Source organism: Lemur catta, chromosome 8, assembly GCF_020740605.2.
Source record: "Lemur catta isolate mLemCat1 chromosome 8, mLemCat1.pri, whole genome shotgun sequence".
Lineage (NCBI taxonomy): Eukaryota > Metazoa > Chordata > Mammalia > Primates > Lemuridae > Lemur > Lemur catta.
In genome coordinates, this window is record NC_059135.1 from 25,275,310 (window position 1) to 25,292,871 (window position 17,562).

Here is a 17,562-nt window from a genome sequence, read left to right on the forward strand (position 1 = left end):
ATTCTAGCAGTCTGGTGGTTTACCACCATGTACTGCGCCTTATGGCCAGACCACCAGGAAAAAAAATGGAAGTTCTTGAAAGAAGGCACTCCCAAAGCTATGAGAATGAAGACAGCAGTGTTTTTTTACTTTCCTTCATTTTTCTTTTCTGAACTTGTTCGTGACCATTATATAATGTCCGGCACAAGGTAGTGCTTAATAAGTATTAGATGGATAGATGGAGGGAGATAAGGAAGGAGAGTGGGATGGATGTCATTAGGTGTCACTTTAGACCACTGAGCAACAGCTAGCAGCCCAATTTGAGGGAAGGAGTAGTCTTCAAATTCTTTTTCTTACTTCCCTGTCATTTAGCATAGTGTCTGATCCATTTAAAACCCTCAAAAATGGTGGTTGAATGAATAAACGAATGAAAGAACAATCAAATCAGTCAAAAAAAATTTAGTTGATTCTGTTTCTGAGATAGCTCTCAAATCTTTCCTTTTCGCTTCCAATGCACCATCCTGGTTGAGAATCTCAAGACTATTGCATATTCTTCTAACTAGTCTATCTAACATTAGTTTCTTCCCTCTCCAATCCCACTTTTGCATTAGATAAATTATTAGAGTACAAGTATGGAATTCAAGATCTGCCCAAATCTAGCCCAGTATATTGTTCTACTCTCTCAAATATCCTGCGCTTCAAGCAAAATTATTAACTCTTCCCTCAATGTATTCTGTTGTGGGAATTAAATGTTTGTATAACTGAAGTGTTTAAAATAGTGTGTGTACATAGTAAGCAGTCAATAAATGCTATTATTGTTATTAATACTTTCTTATCCTAGACTATTCTTATATCTGGCTTTAAAATTTTTTAAATAGAATGTTCCACTTAAAAGTCAACCACTGATGTCCTCTCTGCTAGAATTAATCCCCTTTTCCTGCTACTGTGTCAGGAGAAGAGTGAGCAAGGGAAATGGGCTAGAAACCTAGCTGGACCAAGGCCTGCAGCGTTCCTAGGTATACAATGCGTACCATGTGGCTGTTTCATAAAATGGGAGAGCAGATTCTCCCTAAGAGCAAACAATGCGACATTGATTCCTACCAAACCTTAGAGGAGGCACATTGATTGCTTTTTTAATTTTGTTCTTTTAGATTTTCTATACTTATATACTATTAAAATAATATTTGAGATTACCATTTCTTTCCAACTTGGGACAGAGAAAAGTATACCAGTAACAGGCAGTACTCTTACAGCTTTTGGAGGGGGCTGGTCTTATTGTATTATTTCAAATCCTTTTGATTTATTTTTAAATATAACTATTTAGTGAAATAATCTCTAAGATATTTTCTGGGGTGTCCGTACTTCCTTCAGCCAGGTCACATTTAATATCAACTCTGCCTTCTTCAATGTCTACGAAAATAACTATAAATACAAAGAAGAACCATTGGCCACCTAATATGTTAAAATTCCTGTTACTTTTATATGGAATCTGACTTTTTAAAAACAAAATTAGCCAACAATACGTTTCAAGATAAATTTATCCAAAATCAATATTTAAGGTTCCCTTTGTTTTACCTGAGGATATGACATCTAAAGTGGGGAAGGTTTAAACAGTGGGGGGAACATGCTGGACACAACTGATCCATCATCTTATATATCCCTGATAGAAATTGTTAATAAAAGAGGGAGGAGTTGATGGGCAATGGGGAAACAAAAAAAAAGTGGGAGAATCCAGTTCTTATCTTGTCGTAAAAGGCATTCTCTCCCTGCCTGGTTTTTACCTCTGTATACGAGTGGCCATTAATCTCCAGCAAGTAGGCCCAACATGCTGAAGACCTGTCAGCACCATATAAACAGAATAAAGCAAACTGTTAATATTGCTGTCGTGAGAAAACCGAAAACAGACTGATTAATCGTATTGGCGCTTGACCGCCAGGGAGCCAACTTTGGCTGTCGCCTTATTAGGGAAGTCACAGTTTGCTTTTAGGCCTTTCATTATGATGACTGTCCGGTTTTCATCCTCACTGTTTTTGTTATTGTTGTTAAATGAACGCCTTGTTCTTGAACCCATACTGCAAATCTTGACTGGCAGGGGTGATTAGTTTAGAAAAAGTCAGTGTCCTCCCTGAAGCCTAAAACGTTTACAGTGCTGACAATTCACTGTTTCTGAGGACTCCCAGATGGCGGCCCTGCTGAATGAGTTCAAGGCCTAGTTAACTTTTCATGAGAAGAATTATTTACAGTGTCCACACGGGAAGGTGCATGGAGAACTCTGTGGAAAATCTTGGCACACACAGCAATGTCAGGACATGTCTGGCTCAGCAGCCATTAGGGCTGTCTTTGGGAGGGCATTAAGAAGAGCTGGAAAGGGCCTCCTGCTGAACACAGGGACAGTTGGATATGTGTAAAACAGAGGTCACAGACAGACACCTCAAGGCCACATTTGGCCAGTAAACATGTTTTGTTTGGCTTTACAGGGATGGCCCCCACCAGGTTTTGAAATTGCGAAATAGTTGCTAACATTTAAATAATCAGGAGTTTTCATGCACACACAAAATGAAGCTTTCTGGTTTCTCTTTCGAGTTCTGGTAACACGGTGCTTCCTTCTTGTGTAGTAGTAGCAATCAGCTTTAGGTGCTCGACTCTCCACTGCGTCATAGCCTCTACTGCTCCTGTTTGTCTCCCCACACCTAATGTCACTTGGTATGTAACACATTGCTGCCCTGTCTTTCTTAGCCCTAGCCCATTTGATTTATTTATAGTGGTGCCTGGGTCTGTAGGCACTTGAGGTTTTGACCCCAGCTATTTGTAATTCAATATTAAGAATAGAGTTTGTTCATGTCTCCGATACAGATCCATAACTCCTATTTCAGTTGGGAGGTCCATCCCAAAGGGTGGCAAAAATCGTAGATGTGGTTCTCTTAAAAGACAAACATTAGCTTATAGAACTAGAAGAAATCACACCAGGTCAACTTTGAAGTTCCTCAGAAGACAGGTTGGGGTATCCCAGGGCTTGGGCTGGGCCATCACCACATGCTTTGCAGGCAGCTACAGTACAGTGACGTGGGGATTATTATGTGGAGCTGCACCCTGCAGTGATTCCCGGTCACCACACAGCTAAGGATTAGAGCTGGGTTACCAAGTCCAGGTGGGGCAAACTGAGACAAAGGAATAAAGTAGAGGCACAAATGGAGGCAGTTTATTGTAGGGTCTGAAGTTAGACTGCCTGAGCTCAGAGCTCACTTCTACCTCTGATGGCTTTCAGAGCCAGTTTTCTCACCTGGAATTGGCAACAATAATAATACCACCTCGTAGGGAAAGTCTGAGGGTTAAGAAAGTCAATGCGTGGAACAGATTAAGTGCTCAGTAAATGTTAGCTGCTGTGACTTTCCTTATAGCAGATCCTAATTCAGGAGGAGCCACGAGGTGAGTGTGTGGGAAGAGGAAAAGGGAGAGTGAGCCTGGAAGCTCCCACGAGCTGAGTTCAGGCTTCACCAGGACTCTCTGTGCAGAGTAAGCAGCATCAGCAGGAGTTACAAGATGTGCACTCTGGCCCACGAGTGGTGATTGAGCAGGGTCCTTCAGACTGTGCCCTTAATCTCCCCCCCCCAGCATATTTAATTAATGTCTCACTCTCTAGTTTTCTTCACTGTCCTGTCACTTAAAAACAAACAAACAAACAAACACCTCTCCTGCTTGTGCTATGACCTAAGCTCACATCTTCAGGCGTTCCTTTTGCTGCCAAAATTCCCAGAGATGTCTCCATCTCCTCTTGCCCACTCACTCACTTCTTACCTGGGCCCTTGCAGCCTGACTCAGGACTGCACTTTGCTGACACCCTGACTCCCTGAGGCCCACGTTTCTTTGATCTCCTGGGCATCCGTGGCCACCCTTTCCCAAAGGCCTCTCTTCTCACTGCCTTTCTCTGCACTCATCCCGTCTGGGTCTCCCCTTCCTCTACATGTTGGGAGACGTGTGTGCCTCCAACTCTTCCTCCAGCTCCCTGACACTCGAATGCCCAGCACCTCAGCTGTCTTTCTGCAGGTTCCTTCAGCTCTGACAGATAGATAGGAGGGGTAAGCTCTAGTGTTCTGTAGCACTGGACGGTGTCTATAGGTAACAACAATTTATTGTATATTTTCAGATAGCTAAAAGAGCAGATTTTTAATATTCCCAACACAAAGAAATCATAAATGTTTGAGGTGATAGATATGCTAATTACATATTTGATTATTACACATTGTAGATATGTATTGAAATATCATACTGTACCCATAATATGTATAATTATTACATGTCAATTAAAAATGACACTTTTTAAAAAAAGAAAGAAGAGAAAGAACTGTGACTCTGAGATGCTACATGACCTGCCACAGGTGACAAAGCTTGTAAGCAGCAACGTCTACTCTAGAACCAGGTTTTCAGATGCTTAGATCACACTGCGTCCCCAGCACATTTGCTGTTGGTGATTCCACAGGAACCACTTTTAATTCTCCTGAAGCTTTGATTGAGGCCATCTAGAAGGGTGTGAAGAAGGCAGGGAGGTGGCAGACAGTGGTGTCCCTTGAGTGAGGAGGCAGGATCACCGACATGGGCACTCCTGCGCTCATTGGCGAGCTCCATCAGCCGTGGAGAACCAGGCATGACGGCTGGCATAGCGCCAGCAAGTGCATTTGCTGTAGGTCAGCATTTGCCAGACCTTTGCATGTCTCAGACCTGTAAACTTAAAACAAAAATGTGGAGCGACCTATAGCGTTGCCTTATATTTGTGTTTAGCCAGAACAGAAATAAAAACAAACATAATATGACCATCTATTCCTCACCATCATTTCACACCAGGACATAGAAACACTAAACAAAATAGACAAACTGCCTCAGAAATCAGACAGCTTCAGAAATCAGTTTTTTTAAAATCAAGTAGCTTTAAAAATTATTCCAGTGGGTTTGTTTTTCCTTATTTTACCTTGGACTACTAAAAACATCACCAGACTGACACCAGCTGTTTGGACTATCTTTTCAGAAACCTCAATTTAAGTCATATTTTCTCTTTTGAGTGTTGAAGTGAAATCCAGTCTAGGGAAATTTATGTGGATGCTTCAGTATTTCCCATACTCTCTGATCAAAAATGTGATTTGGGGGCTTGAGGTGCCTGGTAAATCCAACGTTTCCATTATGATATAAATTTAATACTAGTGTCTCTCCAACACTAGTTGAAGGCAATAGGCAATATTAAGCCTATTTTCCCAGTTGCTTAGAGCAGAATTGTGTCAGTTCTCGGGGAACATTGGGTCCTACATGTTTGTCCAGTTTAGTTCTTGGCTTAGACCATTCTAAGCAATTTAATGGCTTAACTTGGGAGTCTCAAGAGAATACCAGAACCACCTTTTCCGTTCTCTTGATCTCACATTTTATTTGAAATTATGATTATATTCAGCAGGAGTTCCCACTGAAATACCAGCTTTACTGAGTAGTAAGAAATTTCCATCATAAAGATTCCCATTTTTATGAATACTATTTATCCTGGTGAGTACCAGAAAAAGAGAGAGAGAGAGAGAGAGAGTGTGTGTGTGTGTGTGTCCTGTCAGACTCTGATTGCATCCGTCAAGCAAACTTTAGCAGCTTGCTCTGGTCTTAGACCAGTCCCCATAAATGTCACTTGATTTACCAAGACTCTTTTCCCATTTCTTCCCTTGGTACATGAGAAAAACAGTCTTTCAGTTCACTGGAGTTGAGGCTAAGTCCAAAAATTTAAATGTCCTTTGAACATCTAACAACATTCCAAACTTAGTATGTCCAAAACTGAGCTGCACCTGATACCCTGGCCCCCCACTCCCGTTGCAAAGTGTTCCTCCTGCAGTCTTTCCCGTCTGGCTTAGTGACACCTCCATCCATCTAGTTATTCAGGCCAAACACCTTTCTCTTACATGCCACGTCCAATCCATCAGCAAACCCTGTCAGCTTCAGCTTCAAAATATATCCACTTGTCATCACTTTCACTGCTACCGCTTGGGCGCAAGACACCACCGACTTTCACCTGGATTATTGGAGTACCTGATCTCCTGCTCCATCCGTGGCCCCCTTCAGTCTGTTCTTAAGATTATAGCTGGAGTTAATGTATAAATGAGATGATGTCACTCCTGGCCCAAACTGTCTAATAGCTTCACCTCTCACTCCAAGTCAAAGCCAAGACTATACACTGTCTTGGCCCCTGTTACTTCCCTGCCTTATTATCTCCCATGACTTTCCCCCCTTTCATTCTGTTCCAGGCACACTGGCCTTTTTGTTGGTCCTTGGGCATGCCAAGCAGGCTCCTACCCGAGTTTCCATGTTTGCTATTCCTTTCCCCAGATAACTGCAGAGCTTGCTTCCTAACCTCCTTCAGGTCTGTGTGCAACTGTCACTTTAATGAAGCACCTTTGACCACTGTATTTTAAATTGCAGCCAGTGCCCGTCTACCTCCCCACCAGCACGGACACCTCCTGTCTTCTTTCCTTGCTTCTTACCATGTAACATGGTATTTTGGTTTTTCTGCCTCCCTCTCTTAGGCTATCATGTATAAATATGGAGGTTGTGCTTTGCTCAACCTATGCAGCCATATGCAGGGGCTGTGCTCTCCCCACTAGATGTAAGCACAAAAGGTTATGCTTTTTATCTGTTTTGCTTACTGCTGTGTCCCCAGGGCCTAGAGCCATACCTGACATAGAGTAGGGAATAATAAATACCTGTTGAATAAATTACCTACATGAATGAAGTACTGTTACCAAGATTCTGCCCAATTTGGCCAAACTTATTTTTTCATTATTAATAAAAAATACTGTTTATCATAGAAAACAAAAATTAAAAAGCCATCCATTATCCTACCACTTTGATACATATCCTCCCAGACATTCTCCTCTGCAGATCATTTTTCCTGTATTAAAATGGTTTTGTATTGTACATACTATTTAATTATTATGGGTACATAATAATTGTATATATTTGTAGGGTACGTGTGATGTTTTGATACAGGCATACAATGTGTAATAATTAAATCAGGGTAATTGGGGTATCATCACCTCAAGCATTTATTATTTCTTTGTGTTCCACTCTTTTAGTTATTTTAGAGTATGCCATAACTCACTGTTGACCATAGTCACTTTGTTGTGCTATCAGATATTGTTCATTCTAACTATATTTTTACACCTGTTAACTATCGCCACTTTATTCCTCCCACTCACTACCCTTCCCAGCCTCTGGTAACTATCATTCTTGTATATACTATTTTTTTTTTTTTTTTTTTTTTGAGACAGAGTCTCACTCTGTTGGAGTGCTATGGCGTCAGCCTAGCTTACAGCAACCTCAAACTCCTGGGCTCAAGCGATCCTCCTGCCTTGGCCTCCTGAGCAGCTGGGACTACAGGGGTGCACCACCACGCCTGGCTAATTTTTTGTTTCTGTTTTTAATTGCCCAGCTAATTTTTTCTATTTTTAGTAGAGATGGGGTCTCGCTCTTGCTCAGGCTGGTCTTGAACTCCAGACCTCAAGCAATCCTCCCGCCTCGGCCTCCCAGAGTGCTAGGATTGCAGGCGTGAGCCACCACGCCCGGCCTCCTGTACATACTATTTTTAACTGAGTCATTTCACTTAATATATTGTGAATATCTTTTTGTGTGTGTGTATGTGAATATCTTTTTATACCAGTTAGTATTTGTCTAAAGGATCATGACTCACTGAGTGAAAATGGTGTTTTGATGTGTGAACATCCCTATATATCATTGATCTTGGAAGAAGTAAATGGGGATTGTTATTCAGTGTACTCAACAAAAGATTGCATGAGCAATCTAATAATAAATGAGCTGGTAGAATCACTTCATACTAACACCTCTTCTCCCCTCACCCACCTCAAAAAAGTCAGCTGTATTAGGCAGAAGGATTATCTGATACAGAGAGAAAAGATTGCATGCTATTGTGAATCAAATACACTTAATTTAGGAGGCCAGTTTCCTAAGAACATATCTCTTAGAGCAGCCTAATTCTTTTTTTTTTTAAGTTTCCATACACAGCATTGAATAGCAGACTAATTCTTAACACACAATCTACACAGACTGGAACTGCACATGAGGAATATCTTATTCAGAAAATCTGAGCTCTAAATGTGCAAAGCATGGTTAATATTGAATTTTAGAAGAATAAATCCACTTAGCAATAATATTGGTACTAAATTAGTCTCATTAAAGACTACTAATTATTAGCTCTTCAAATGTGTCAGTAACACTTGTTGTAAATGAATACAACTCTTTATGTTCTCTGTAAGATTTAAGGTTAGGTAGACTTTTGTGGCTAGTTTTCAAGTTAGTTTATTAAAAATCATTAGCTGCAGTGGGGCTTTCACCTTATCAGATTAGCTGCATGAATCTATCAGGACTCAGAAACTACTAAAATACAGGATGTCATTTTGATAGTTTTTGATAGTAACTATTCTTCGCATTCTACTTCAAGAATGCTTTTTCCCATGGATGACTTCTAGAAGTATGATTTCAAGTCCTCTGTCTTCCTAATAGCTCCTCTCTTTTCCTTCATTTTCTCCAGAGATCTCACTCAGCAAATTATGTATACCAGTATCAGCACTCTAAAGGGAGCTAGCTACAGACTGCAGAAGTGTCATTCACAACTAAGCAGATTAAAAAACTTTGAAAAGGAACTCTGGAAAGTTATACATTAATTTTACTAAACTGTACACAAACATAGTTTTTTATTGGGAGATCTTTCAGAAAGCTAGGAAGTGATTTTATCTTATTCTGAGATTAAAATATATATAAATTCTCTAAAATCATTTTATAAAACTCATTACCGGAAAAGTGTTATATTCTTGCAACTGTTAAACACCTTAAGAATTTGAACTAGGATACATAATAGCTGTGATATAATCTGTCACCTATATAATCAGACCCCACAATAATCACAACTAAAATTACTGCCCAAGTATTTCTATTCGAGGCTTTAGATTGTTGCTAAGAAACTTAAGCACAATTTCTGAATGAGCGGGTGAAAGAGACCTTTATTTCCCATAACTATCTGCCAAGATATAATATCTGGTGCAATCTTGCCATTTTTTCAGCCAATGAGATTAGCAAAATGAGGTACCTAGAGAAATGATTGAAGCTTGTTTCTTCCACATGGGCTATCAAAATATCTGCCTTTGATTTAAAATTGTTTTTCCATTAGCTCGGAGTATGGCTAGACATATGAGTCCTGTCCACATCCAGCCTAATGTAACTATTTCAGGAAGAGTTTGCAGCTCATATCAAGAACACCAAATTGCATCTCCCCAGGGACGCTTTTTGCTGACTTAGGTGTGGGGGCCTGTGCCCTCCAAAGGAGAGACACTCATTACAAATTACCTACTCTGGAGCACATATTCTTGGAAACCACAGTAATACTACGTGAACAAATGCTTTTCCTTTTTAACTATTCTTTATGCACCTTAATACATATTCTTCCTTTAGACACTTATCATTTAGAATCAAATTCTGGAGGTTTGCTTTTGGTGTCGTGTTTTCATATTGATCTCACATGTGTGTATGTGTGTTTTGTCTGTCTTTTTGTTGAAGCCTGTCTAAAATGAAATATTCCCATTATAAACTTTTTTTTAATTTTAATCATTGGATCTTTAAATGCCGGTTTTGCATCTCTAAGAACTGAGCTTCAGGGAAATGGCAATATTATTAAATTTATCAGAATCTTGCATAGGGTCTACCTACCTCAGAGCCCGACCCAGTCCTTTTTCCTATGAGAATTAGGGCTTGATGGGAGCTGAGTTGAAAGTCCTCAGAAATTAGTCAAGTTAAATGAGTCTTGATTTATTTGACTTAATGTCATGGAACAAAATGAAATGAGGCCCCCCCCCTACCTTTTCTGTTAGGACTACTGCCTTTGATTTCATAGGCAATTATCTCTGCATTTTTTAACCCAAGTACCAGCTGTATAATATAAGGGCTCTGAATCATATATGACCTTTTTCCTTTTTAATTTTCATCTTTTCTCACCTTTCTCATTAGATATATCTATAAATGAAGCCTAAGTTGCCTTCCCAGTGTGTCAGGCGATTCTAAAGATGATAAAAAATAGAAAACGTTAGCACTAGAAACAATTGTGCTAGTTGATTTTCATGATCCTTTAGCGGGTTTCTTTAGTGTTCTTTGGTACCAGGGAACTCAGTAGTGCTACCTGCCAGTGATGCGGTTTCCTTTGATGGGTCAGTGAAGTGTGGAGTTGACACTCCTTATCTCTTATTTGTCCTTTGGCCATGGTGTCAGGGCCTACCAGATAAACCTGGATTGGCATAAGCAGGGCTGTCCCTGTGGTAGGCCAACTGCAGAAATGCTGCCAGGCCTGGTGATTAATAGGCCTGCAGTACAATGAGGTCACCTAATGCACAGAAGGCCCTAAACACAGCACCCTCATCAGAAAACAAAAGGCAACATTCTCCTGTAGCAAGGACCCTGTTTACCAAAGGACTGCTAAGTCAGATAACCTTTAGTTAGTTTGTAGCTTTTGGTTCTCAATGTAATGAAGTTTGGAGATTACACTGGAGAAATTATAATTATTTTTTATATAACATTTTAGTAAAAACTTGGATCATTTCAATTAAGAAAATACAGTGTGTGTGTGTACATGTGCATGCATGTGCAAACGTGTATATTTGAAAGAGCGTCCAGCTGGGTCTACATCCCATTTCCGGTACGCCTTTCCAGGGCCACGCTCCGTTAATGATCTCTACTTTTGTGTCTTCAGCTTCTGCCCCTGTACTAACTTCTTCTTTTTAGCATATAAATATGCCCAAGTCTCTCCCTTCTTAAAAAATAAAAATAAAAAAAAGATTCCTTTCTTAGTCCTACATCCTTCTTTAGCTATGGTCCAATTTCCCTCATTTCCTTTAAAGTTAACTTCTTAAAAGAGTAATCCACAGTCGTCACCCCTCTGCAGTCTGGTTTCCCTCTTCCTCCCCTGGAACCACCCTGTCTGAGGCCACTGATGGGCACGTTTGGCCAAATCCAGCAGGCACTTTCCAGGCCTCGGGAGGGTCTTCCTGGTGTCATTTGACCTCTCCACTGCCTCTAATGCAGCTGACCCCGTCTTCCTTCATGAAGCTTTCTCCATCCTTGGCTTCTCTGGCACTGGCTCTTCTGCTTTCTTTCCCTGTCAAACCACTCCTCCCCGCTCTTCCTCTTGCATCCACTCCTTCCACAGCACTGTTTCACCAGGGACCCATCTTTCCTCATTTCCTGGTATGTGCAGTCCTGGGCTATCACTTAGTCTCATGGCTTCCCCTGAAACCCATAGGCTCAGGGCCCACAAATCTCCTACCTGGACTCACAGGCAACGCTACTGGACATTCACAGACAGTTCCAATCCTCTGCCCCCACATCTGAGCTACCCTTTCCCTGACAAAGACAACTCCACTTTCTTATTCTTATGTCTGTAAAGGGAACAGCCATTTACCTACTTGACCTAGCTAGAAAACTGAGAGCAATCCCAGGCTTCTTCCTGGCCTTCACTTCCTGGGAATCATCATGACTGGTGGATTCTGCCTCAGAAATCTCTCTTGTGGCAGGCCCATTCTCTCTAACCCCAGGGCAACCATTTTCATTCTATTCAGGCCCTCATCATTTCTCACATAGTTTAAAAAAAAAAATGTCTCTCCCTTCAGTCTCTCCCTCTGTTCCCTTCTGCTGTCCATGATCTTGTAAAGTCACAAAGCTAATCATGTCATTCTCCTTGAGGCACTTCTCTGGCACCCATCTCTTTTGGGGTAGACTCTTAGCATGGCTTCCAAGACCCCTCGTGTCTGGCTAGGACCTAACTTTCTAAGCTCATACCCTGCCGTTTCCCCTCCAAACATGTGCACATAGACAACACCTTCACCTGCCCAGAGAGCAGGTTCCTGCAAGTCTTACACTCCCTAGCCCTGTGCTCTCTCTTAGCCTCTACCTGGAACACCCATCCCTCGGCTTCTTCCCGTTAACTCTGACTTGTCAGTTGTCTGAGGCCTGTCCTGACCAGGCGTCCTGCGGGCTTTCCTCACCCTGCACTTGCATTTGCAGAGCTCAGCCCTCTCCCTTGGGAACTGGAACTGTTGGTTTACTTGTCTGCTGATCCTCCTGAGCTGCATTTTCTCTGATATTAAAAAGCTATGTCTTTTCCAAGTCATCAGTGCCCAGCACAATGCCTGGCACATGTTGTATACCCAGCATCTACGTATTGCAATGAAATGTGTGCCGACTTTAGGTTCTGATTTTAAGGTTTATTTTTTTGTTGTTGATTTTGAGATAGGGTCTTGTTCTGTTGCCCAGGCTAGAGTGCAGGGGCCTCATCGTAGCTCACTGCAACCTCCAACTCCTGGGCTCAAGCGATCCTCCTGCCTCAGCCTCCAGAGTAGCTGGGACTACAGGCATGTGCCACCATGCCTGGCTAATCTATTTTTTGTAGAGACGGGGTCTTGCTCTTGCTCAGGCTGGTCTCAAACTCCTGGCCTCAAGCAGTCCTCCTGCCTTGGCCTTCTAAAGTGTTAGGATTACATGCGTGAGCCACCACACCCAGCCTAATTTTAGGTTTTTAACCATGGTGATAAGTCACAGAGTTTCATAAGGCTGGGCTTCATTTGCATTAAATTCATGGGAGATGTGATTACAAGTGTTTACTGACAAAAATGCAAATAATCATCTGTTCTTTATTGTATACATTAATTGTAAAATTAAGGCTGACATGACTGTCTTAAGGGGACACCAAGCTGTGCTCCCCAGGCATGAACAGCTCTCCCACTCCACAGTCCATGAAGCAACTGCAGATTCATCTCTGCATCCCCTGTGGAGCCCTGTCTTCCCTACTCAGATCTGCCTAAGGTAGCTTAATGCTACCGGAGCACACCTTGGTCCTATAGGTTTTCCAGAACCCCTTCTACTAATCTGAGTTTAGGGAGAACTGGCCCCAGGGGATCTCTGCTTTTTCTGTCTATTTCCTAAAGGGCCCCTGTCCCACAGGCTGACTTGTAGGACGGAAGCCACGGCAGGGAAAAACCATTGGTGTCACCAAGATGGGAAGTTGCCTTGGTCCTGAGCTTGGCTTTTAGTCCTCATGTACCTTGAGCCGTGCTTGGTCTGCCTAAAGAAGATATTCAGAGAGTGTCCTGCAAATTCAGCCTGCCTTAGGGGAAAGAGGAACTAGCCGCAGCAAGCCTAAGTCATCTGGCCCTGCCTTGGAAACCCTTACCTCCTCTAAGCAGAAGAGTGAGTCCCTATCTCTAAATGGCTGCCAAAAAAATCTTTTTCTTCTTTTATTTACATTAAAAAGCATTAGTATAAGAGATGTGTTTTAATACTTACCAGTCTTACCTCTCAGGAAATTTATTCTCATATTTGACTTCAATGCTTTCATGCTACAAATTCTATCCTCCAGAGAGAAGAAAAGCTGATTGGCATTATCTATCTTGAAAGTCTGTATGGTTAATGGCCACCACTAAATCTTTTGGACACAACATCTCCAGACACAATAAGCTTGGTTCCTTTATCTTTTCTGCCTATATTGCATTTTCCAGTTCTTTGTGTCTGTTATGACTGACCTCATGTAAATTATAGTATTAGACACCGAAGAGGGATACAGGGAGAAAGTACACAAGTATTTCTGGAGGGGCTTAGAATCTCTTCTACAGGGAGAGAGAAAATAAACATGTGAAATATATTTACACACATGGAAACATTAAATAAATACATAGCTAACTTTAGCTGTACTGTACAAATAATGCTGAAGAAGTACTAGAGATGACTGTAACCAAAGTTAGTCTGTTGTTGTGAGAATCATGAAAAGCATTTGGAAGCAAGAAGGACCCAGCCTACTAAGGCAAAACTGGAAATTCTCTTTGTTGCTCATCAATTGTGTTCATTGAAGTATTTGTGTCCAGCGCTTAGCACAACACCTGGCTTATTTTAAGCACTCAGTAAGGGTTTATTGGCTGTGTGATAACTGCCTGGCTGTCGTACTCTAGGAAGGGTATATCAGCATGGCTTGCTTTGTAAATTTGCAAATAATTCTTATATCCCACATACTCCCAGTCATAGAAATATTAGTATTTTAGAGCAGAAAGAGCTATAAGTAGCAAAACATTACAGATATGCTATCCTGCATTTGTTCCTGCTATAGATCGGTTACCTTTCGAAAAGATTATTCCTTCCGTTCAACCACCCCCAAATACTGGCTGTCCCCTGTGTTATCATACACTGCTGCCCTCATAGCCCCCCTGAAAGACTATGTCATAGGTTTCCTTTTCTGCACATATGTTTGGTCTCAGGTCTCCTTGCAGATGCTTATATATCCTAAACATCAACAATAAAACAACAATCCATGCAATGTTGTATTCTGGATTGGATCCTAGACAGATATAGGATATTGGTGACATAACTGGTGAGATCTGAATAAAGTCTATAATGTGCATAATAGTTAATTTCTTAGTTTTGATCAATGTACCATGGTTATATATGATGTAAACATTAGGGGAAGCTGGTGAAGGGCACAAAGGATGAACATTCTACAAAAAAAAAAAGAGAAAATGTTAGAAACTGAAATACATGTGGATATCCTGGTTATTTTTAAAACATAATTTTTCAGGTATGAGAACCTTGCAGACCACCAAAATATACTTTTAGATAGTTCTAGATATTGTAAGGTAAACAAAGTAAAAACAAACAACCCGTCCATGCTCCGCCCCTTTCCCATTCAGGTTTCTCCACGGTCCCTTCCATCCTCCCCTGCAGCTCCGCCGGGGCCTCTGTGCTAAGGTCAGAAGTGCCCCCGGCTTTTCCACGTCTCAGTCCCATAGCCATACTCGCTGCTCCTCCCACAAGCACTGGGTATCGGGCACATGTAAAACCCAATCCTTTATTCCCTCTCCCAACAGCCTGCCCTCTGTTGGCCAATGGCATAACCATTCTGATACCCACACTGGATGCTTCAGGATCATTTTGACCCTTCTCGTTTTTCACTCATTCTAAACATTCTCAGCTCTTTTTTCCAAAGTCTCTTGTATCTACCCACCTATTCCTTTCACTATCCCCTTGCTGTTACCCTAGAATAGACCCTCAAATGCCTGGTCAGGGATGCCTGCCTCTAGTCTCTCCACCTTCCCTACTGCCTTCAGAAAGAGGGCACAACGGAGGGCATGAGCGTGACTTTCCTGTTTAAAAAAAGCATCAGTGGCTCTATATTGCTACTGGCCTGAACGGTGAGAAACCTCTACCTAGAAAAGACATGCACGTATAGCTAAATTAGATGGTCAGCCCAAGCCACCTCCCTCCTTCCTCCACCCCCAACCTAAGAAAATGGAAGGAGCACAGGAGTCAGAAGGTCCTGGCCTGAATCTGAACTTTGTTACCTTGGAAAATTAGTCTTTGCTTCTGAGCCTCAGTTTCCTCTTGTGTAAAATGGAGGCTGTACTTACCATGCAGGACTCTTGTGAGGATTAAACAAAATGATGTATGTCACGTGCCAAGCCCGAAGTGTGCTGCTCTTGTTGTTATTGGTGCTTAACACTAGGGTGCCATGAGAAATAGGTCTCTTGCTCATCTCTGCCATGTGTGTATGTTATTGAAAATGGAGGTTGATTACATCTCATGCGCCCACAAGGGACCATGATGTACCTTCCACACCGGGCGCCTTTCTGTAGGGAAGCTAATCCCAGGTGGAGGAAGTGAGCACTTTCCCTATACCCTACCCAGCAGTGCTGAGACTGTGCTCTGCTTCCTGCCACAGGTGCAGCCCCAAACCATTACAGTTAAAGGGAGCCCAGCCTTAGTAACTGTATTCTATTTCCCAGAATATAATGCCCTTGTCATTCACTTGGTTTGTCTCATTCCTGTGGGTGAAGCAGTGCTTTCCAGCAGAGTTCTTCAATGCCTATCCTACTTTCCAGGAGAGCTCCAAAATAGAATACACTTATCCCAGTCCTCCATGGGGTCAGGACTTTGTCAAATTGATTCAATGCTCCATTTTCAGTGGCCTAGTACAGTGCCTGGTATACAGTTTGCACTTAATCAATATTGGATGGCTGGAAGGAGGAATGATTTAATCTCTAGGATTTGGCAACTAATGTGTACTTGATCGCTGTACTAATCACCAGGAAAGTTTTTGTTTCATTTTAATACTGAATTCTGGGCTGTACCCACACGTATACCCTGTCATTTTCTAAAAGCCCCCCAGGTGATTCTAACAGACAACCAGGATTGGAATCCACCATGTTAGGCCATTTTAAAAACATGAACCCCATGCCTAACTCTTACCATTTGCAATGGCCACATTGTATTGTAATGAGCAGTTTATGTGTCTTTCCCTCACTTGACTTTATGCTTCTTGAACTCAGATGCTGAGTTCATAATTGTCTTCCCAGTGCCTGGCACAGTGCTTGGCATATAATGGACAATCATGAATGTTAACCGAATAAGTTGATGATTTCTTTCACTTAAAACAGAAGAAAATTGCATTGTACCACATAAGACAAAGAGAGAGAATGCTAGCACCAGGAGTTTTGTTTTGGATTTGGTTTGTATGTGTGGTGTTTTCCAGCCATCTGCACTTTGGTACCTGTCTGCTTGCCCATAATGGATTGTTTTTTCCTGTACATTCACTGTCAACTATCCAGATGCTGTGAACTGACAGCAGCCAAAGATATTGGACTTTGTCGAGGAGTCCTGATTTAAAATATTTTGTCCCATTATTCCCGTGTATACTTAGGTTCTAAAAATTATCATCACTATACACGTAAAAGGATATCACATGTAATGTGATGTTCAGTACCACTGTTCCCCATTAATGAAAGCCACAGAAGCCTCTAGACACACGGGTTGCAACTCCAATTTTTCTCCCTAAAATCAATTTATTTAGATATAGAATAATAGACCTAGAAAGATATTTAGAGACATCACATCCAATCACCCTTATTCTACAGGGAAGAAGCTGAAGCCAGTTGAGTTTGGGGACTTGTCCAAGATCACATAGCTTGTTAGAGACACAGCTGGTACAAGAAACCTGATGTTCTGGTCCTCGGGCCTGGACCACTACACAGTACTCATAGCTTTTCAGATTACATTAGAAATCAAAGATCAGACTTTTACTTCCATTCTGGTGTCTGTGTTAGGAAGAAAAATATCTGAGAAAAAGAAATTATTACAGGTTTCCCACAGGGCTTGGGGAGGAGGAGAATAGGTGGAAAGGGGAGAGAGCAGAGGAAAGAAGTTCTTGAATTAGACTTTGAAACTTAACAGAAAAAAGTGTGTTTTGTGGCAGAACCACAGTTCACTTGTGTATCTGCCCTTGTTTTCAGAATTTTCCCCAGAGAATACCTCCTTCAACAGATCCACCTGTATTCCCTCGCCGACCTGCAGCAGGTAAGTGCTCAGAGGGGCCATTTCATTTTTGTTCTGTTTCTGTTGATTATGGTCTTGGCACTGAATTCCACCATCATGGGGGCAATTTTCATCATAAGTCCTGGTACTCAGTTAATTTCTATTCAGAACAGGGAGTGCTGGGGGTAGAATTTAGTATAAAAAGATATTATAGGA

The 17,562-nt window shown here is 41.6% G+C and overlaps 1 protein-coding gene across 4 annotated transcripts in view; it reads left to right on the plus strand.

Moving 5' to 3' along the window:
• PLEKHM3 (pleckstrin homology domain containing M3) overlaps positions 1–17,562 on the plus strand; it is a 164,761-nt gene that overhangs the window by 77,855 nt on the left and 69,344 nt on the right. For all 4 annotated transcript variants that reach the window (XM_045560225.1, XM_045560228.1, XM_045560227.1 and 1 more), the window contains exon 6: positions 17,325–17,388. In XM_045560225.1, coding sequence (XP_045416181.1) covers positions 17,325–17,388 — 64 coding nt within the window. The remainder of the gene's footprint in view (positions 1–17,324; positions 17,389–17,562) is intronic.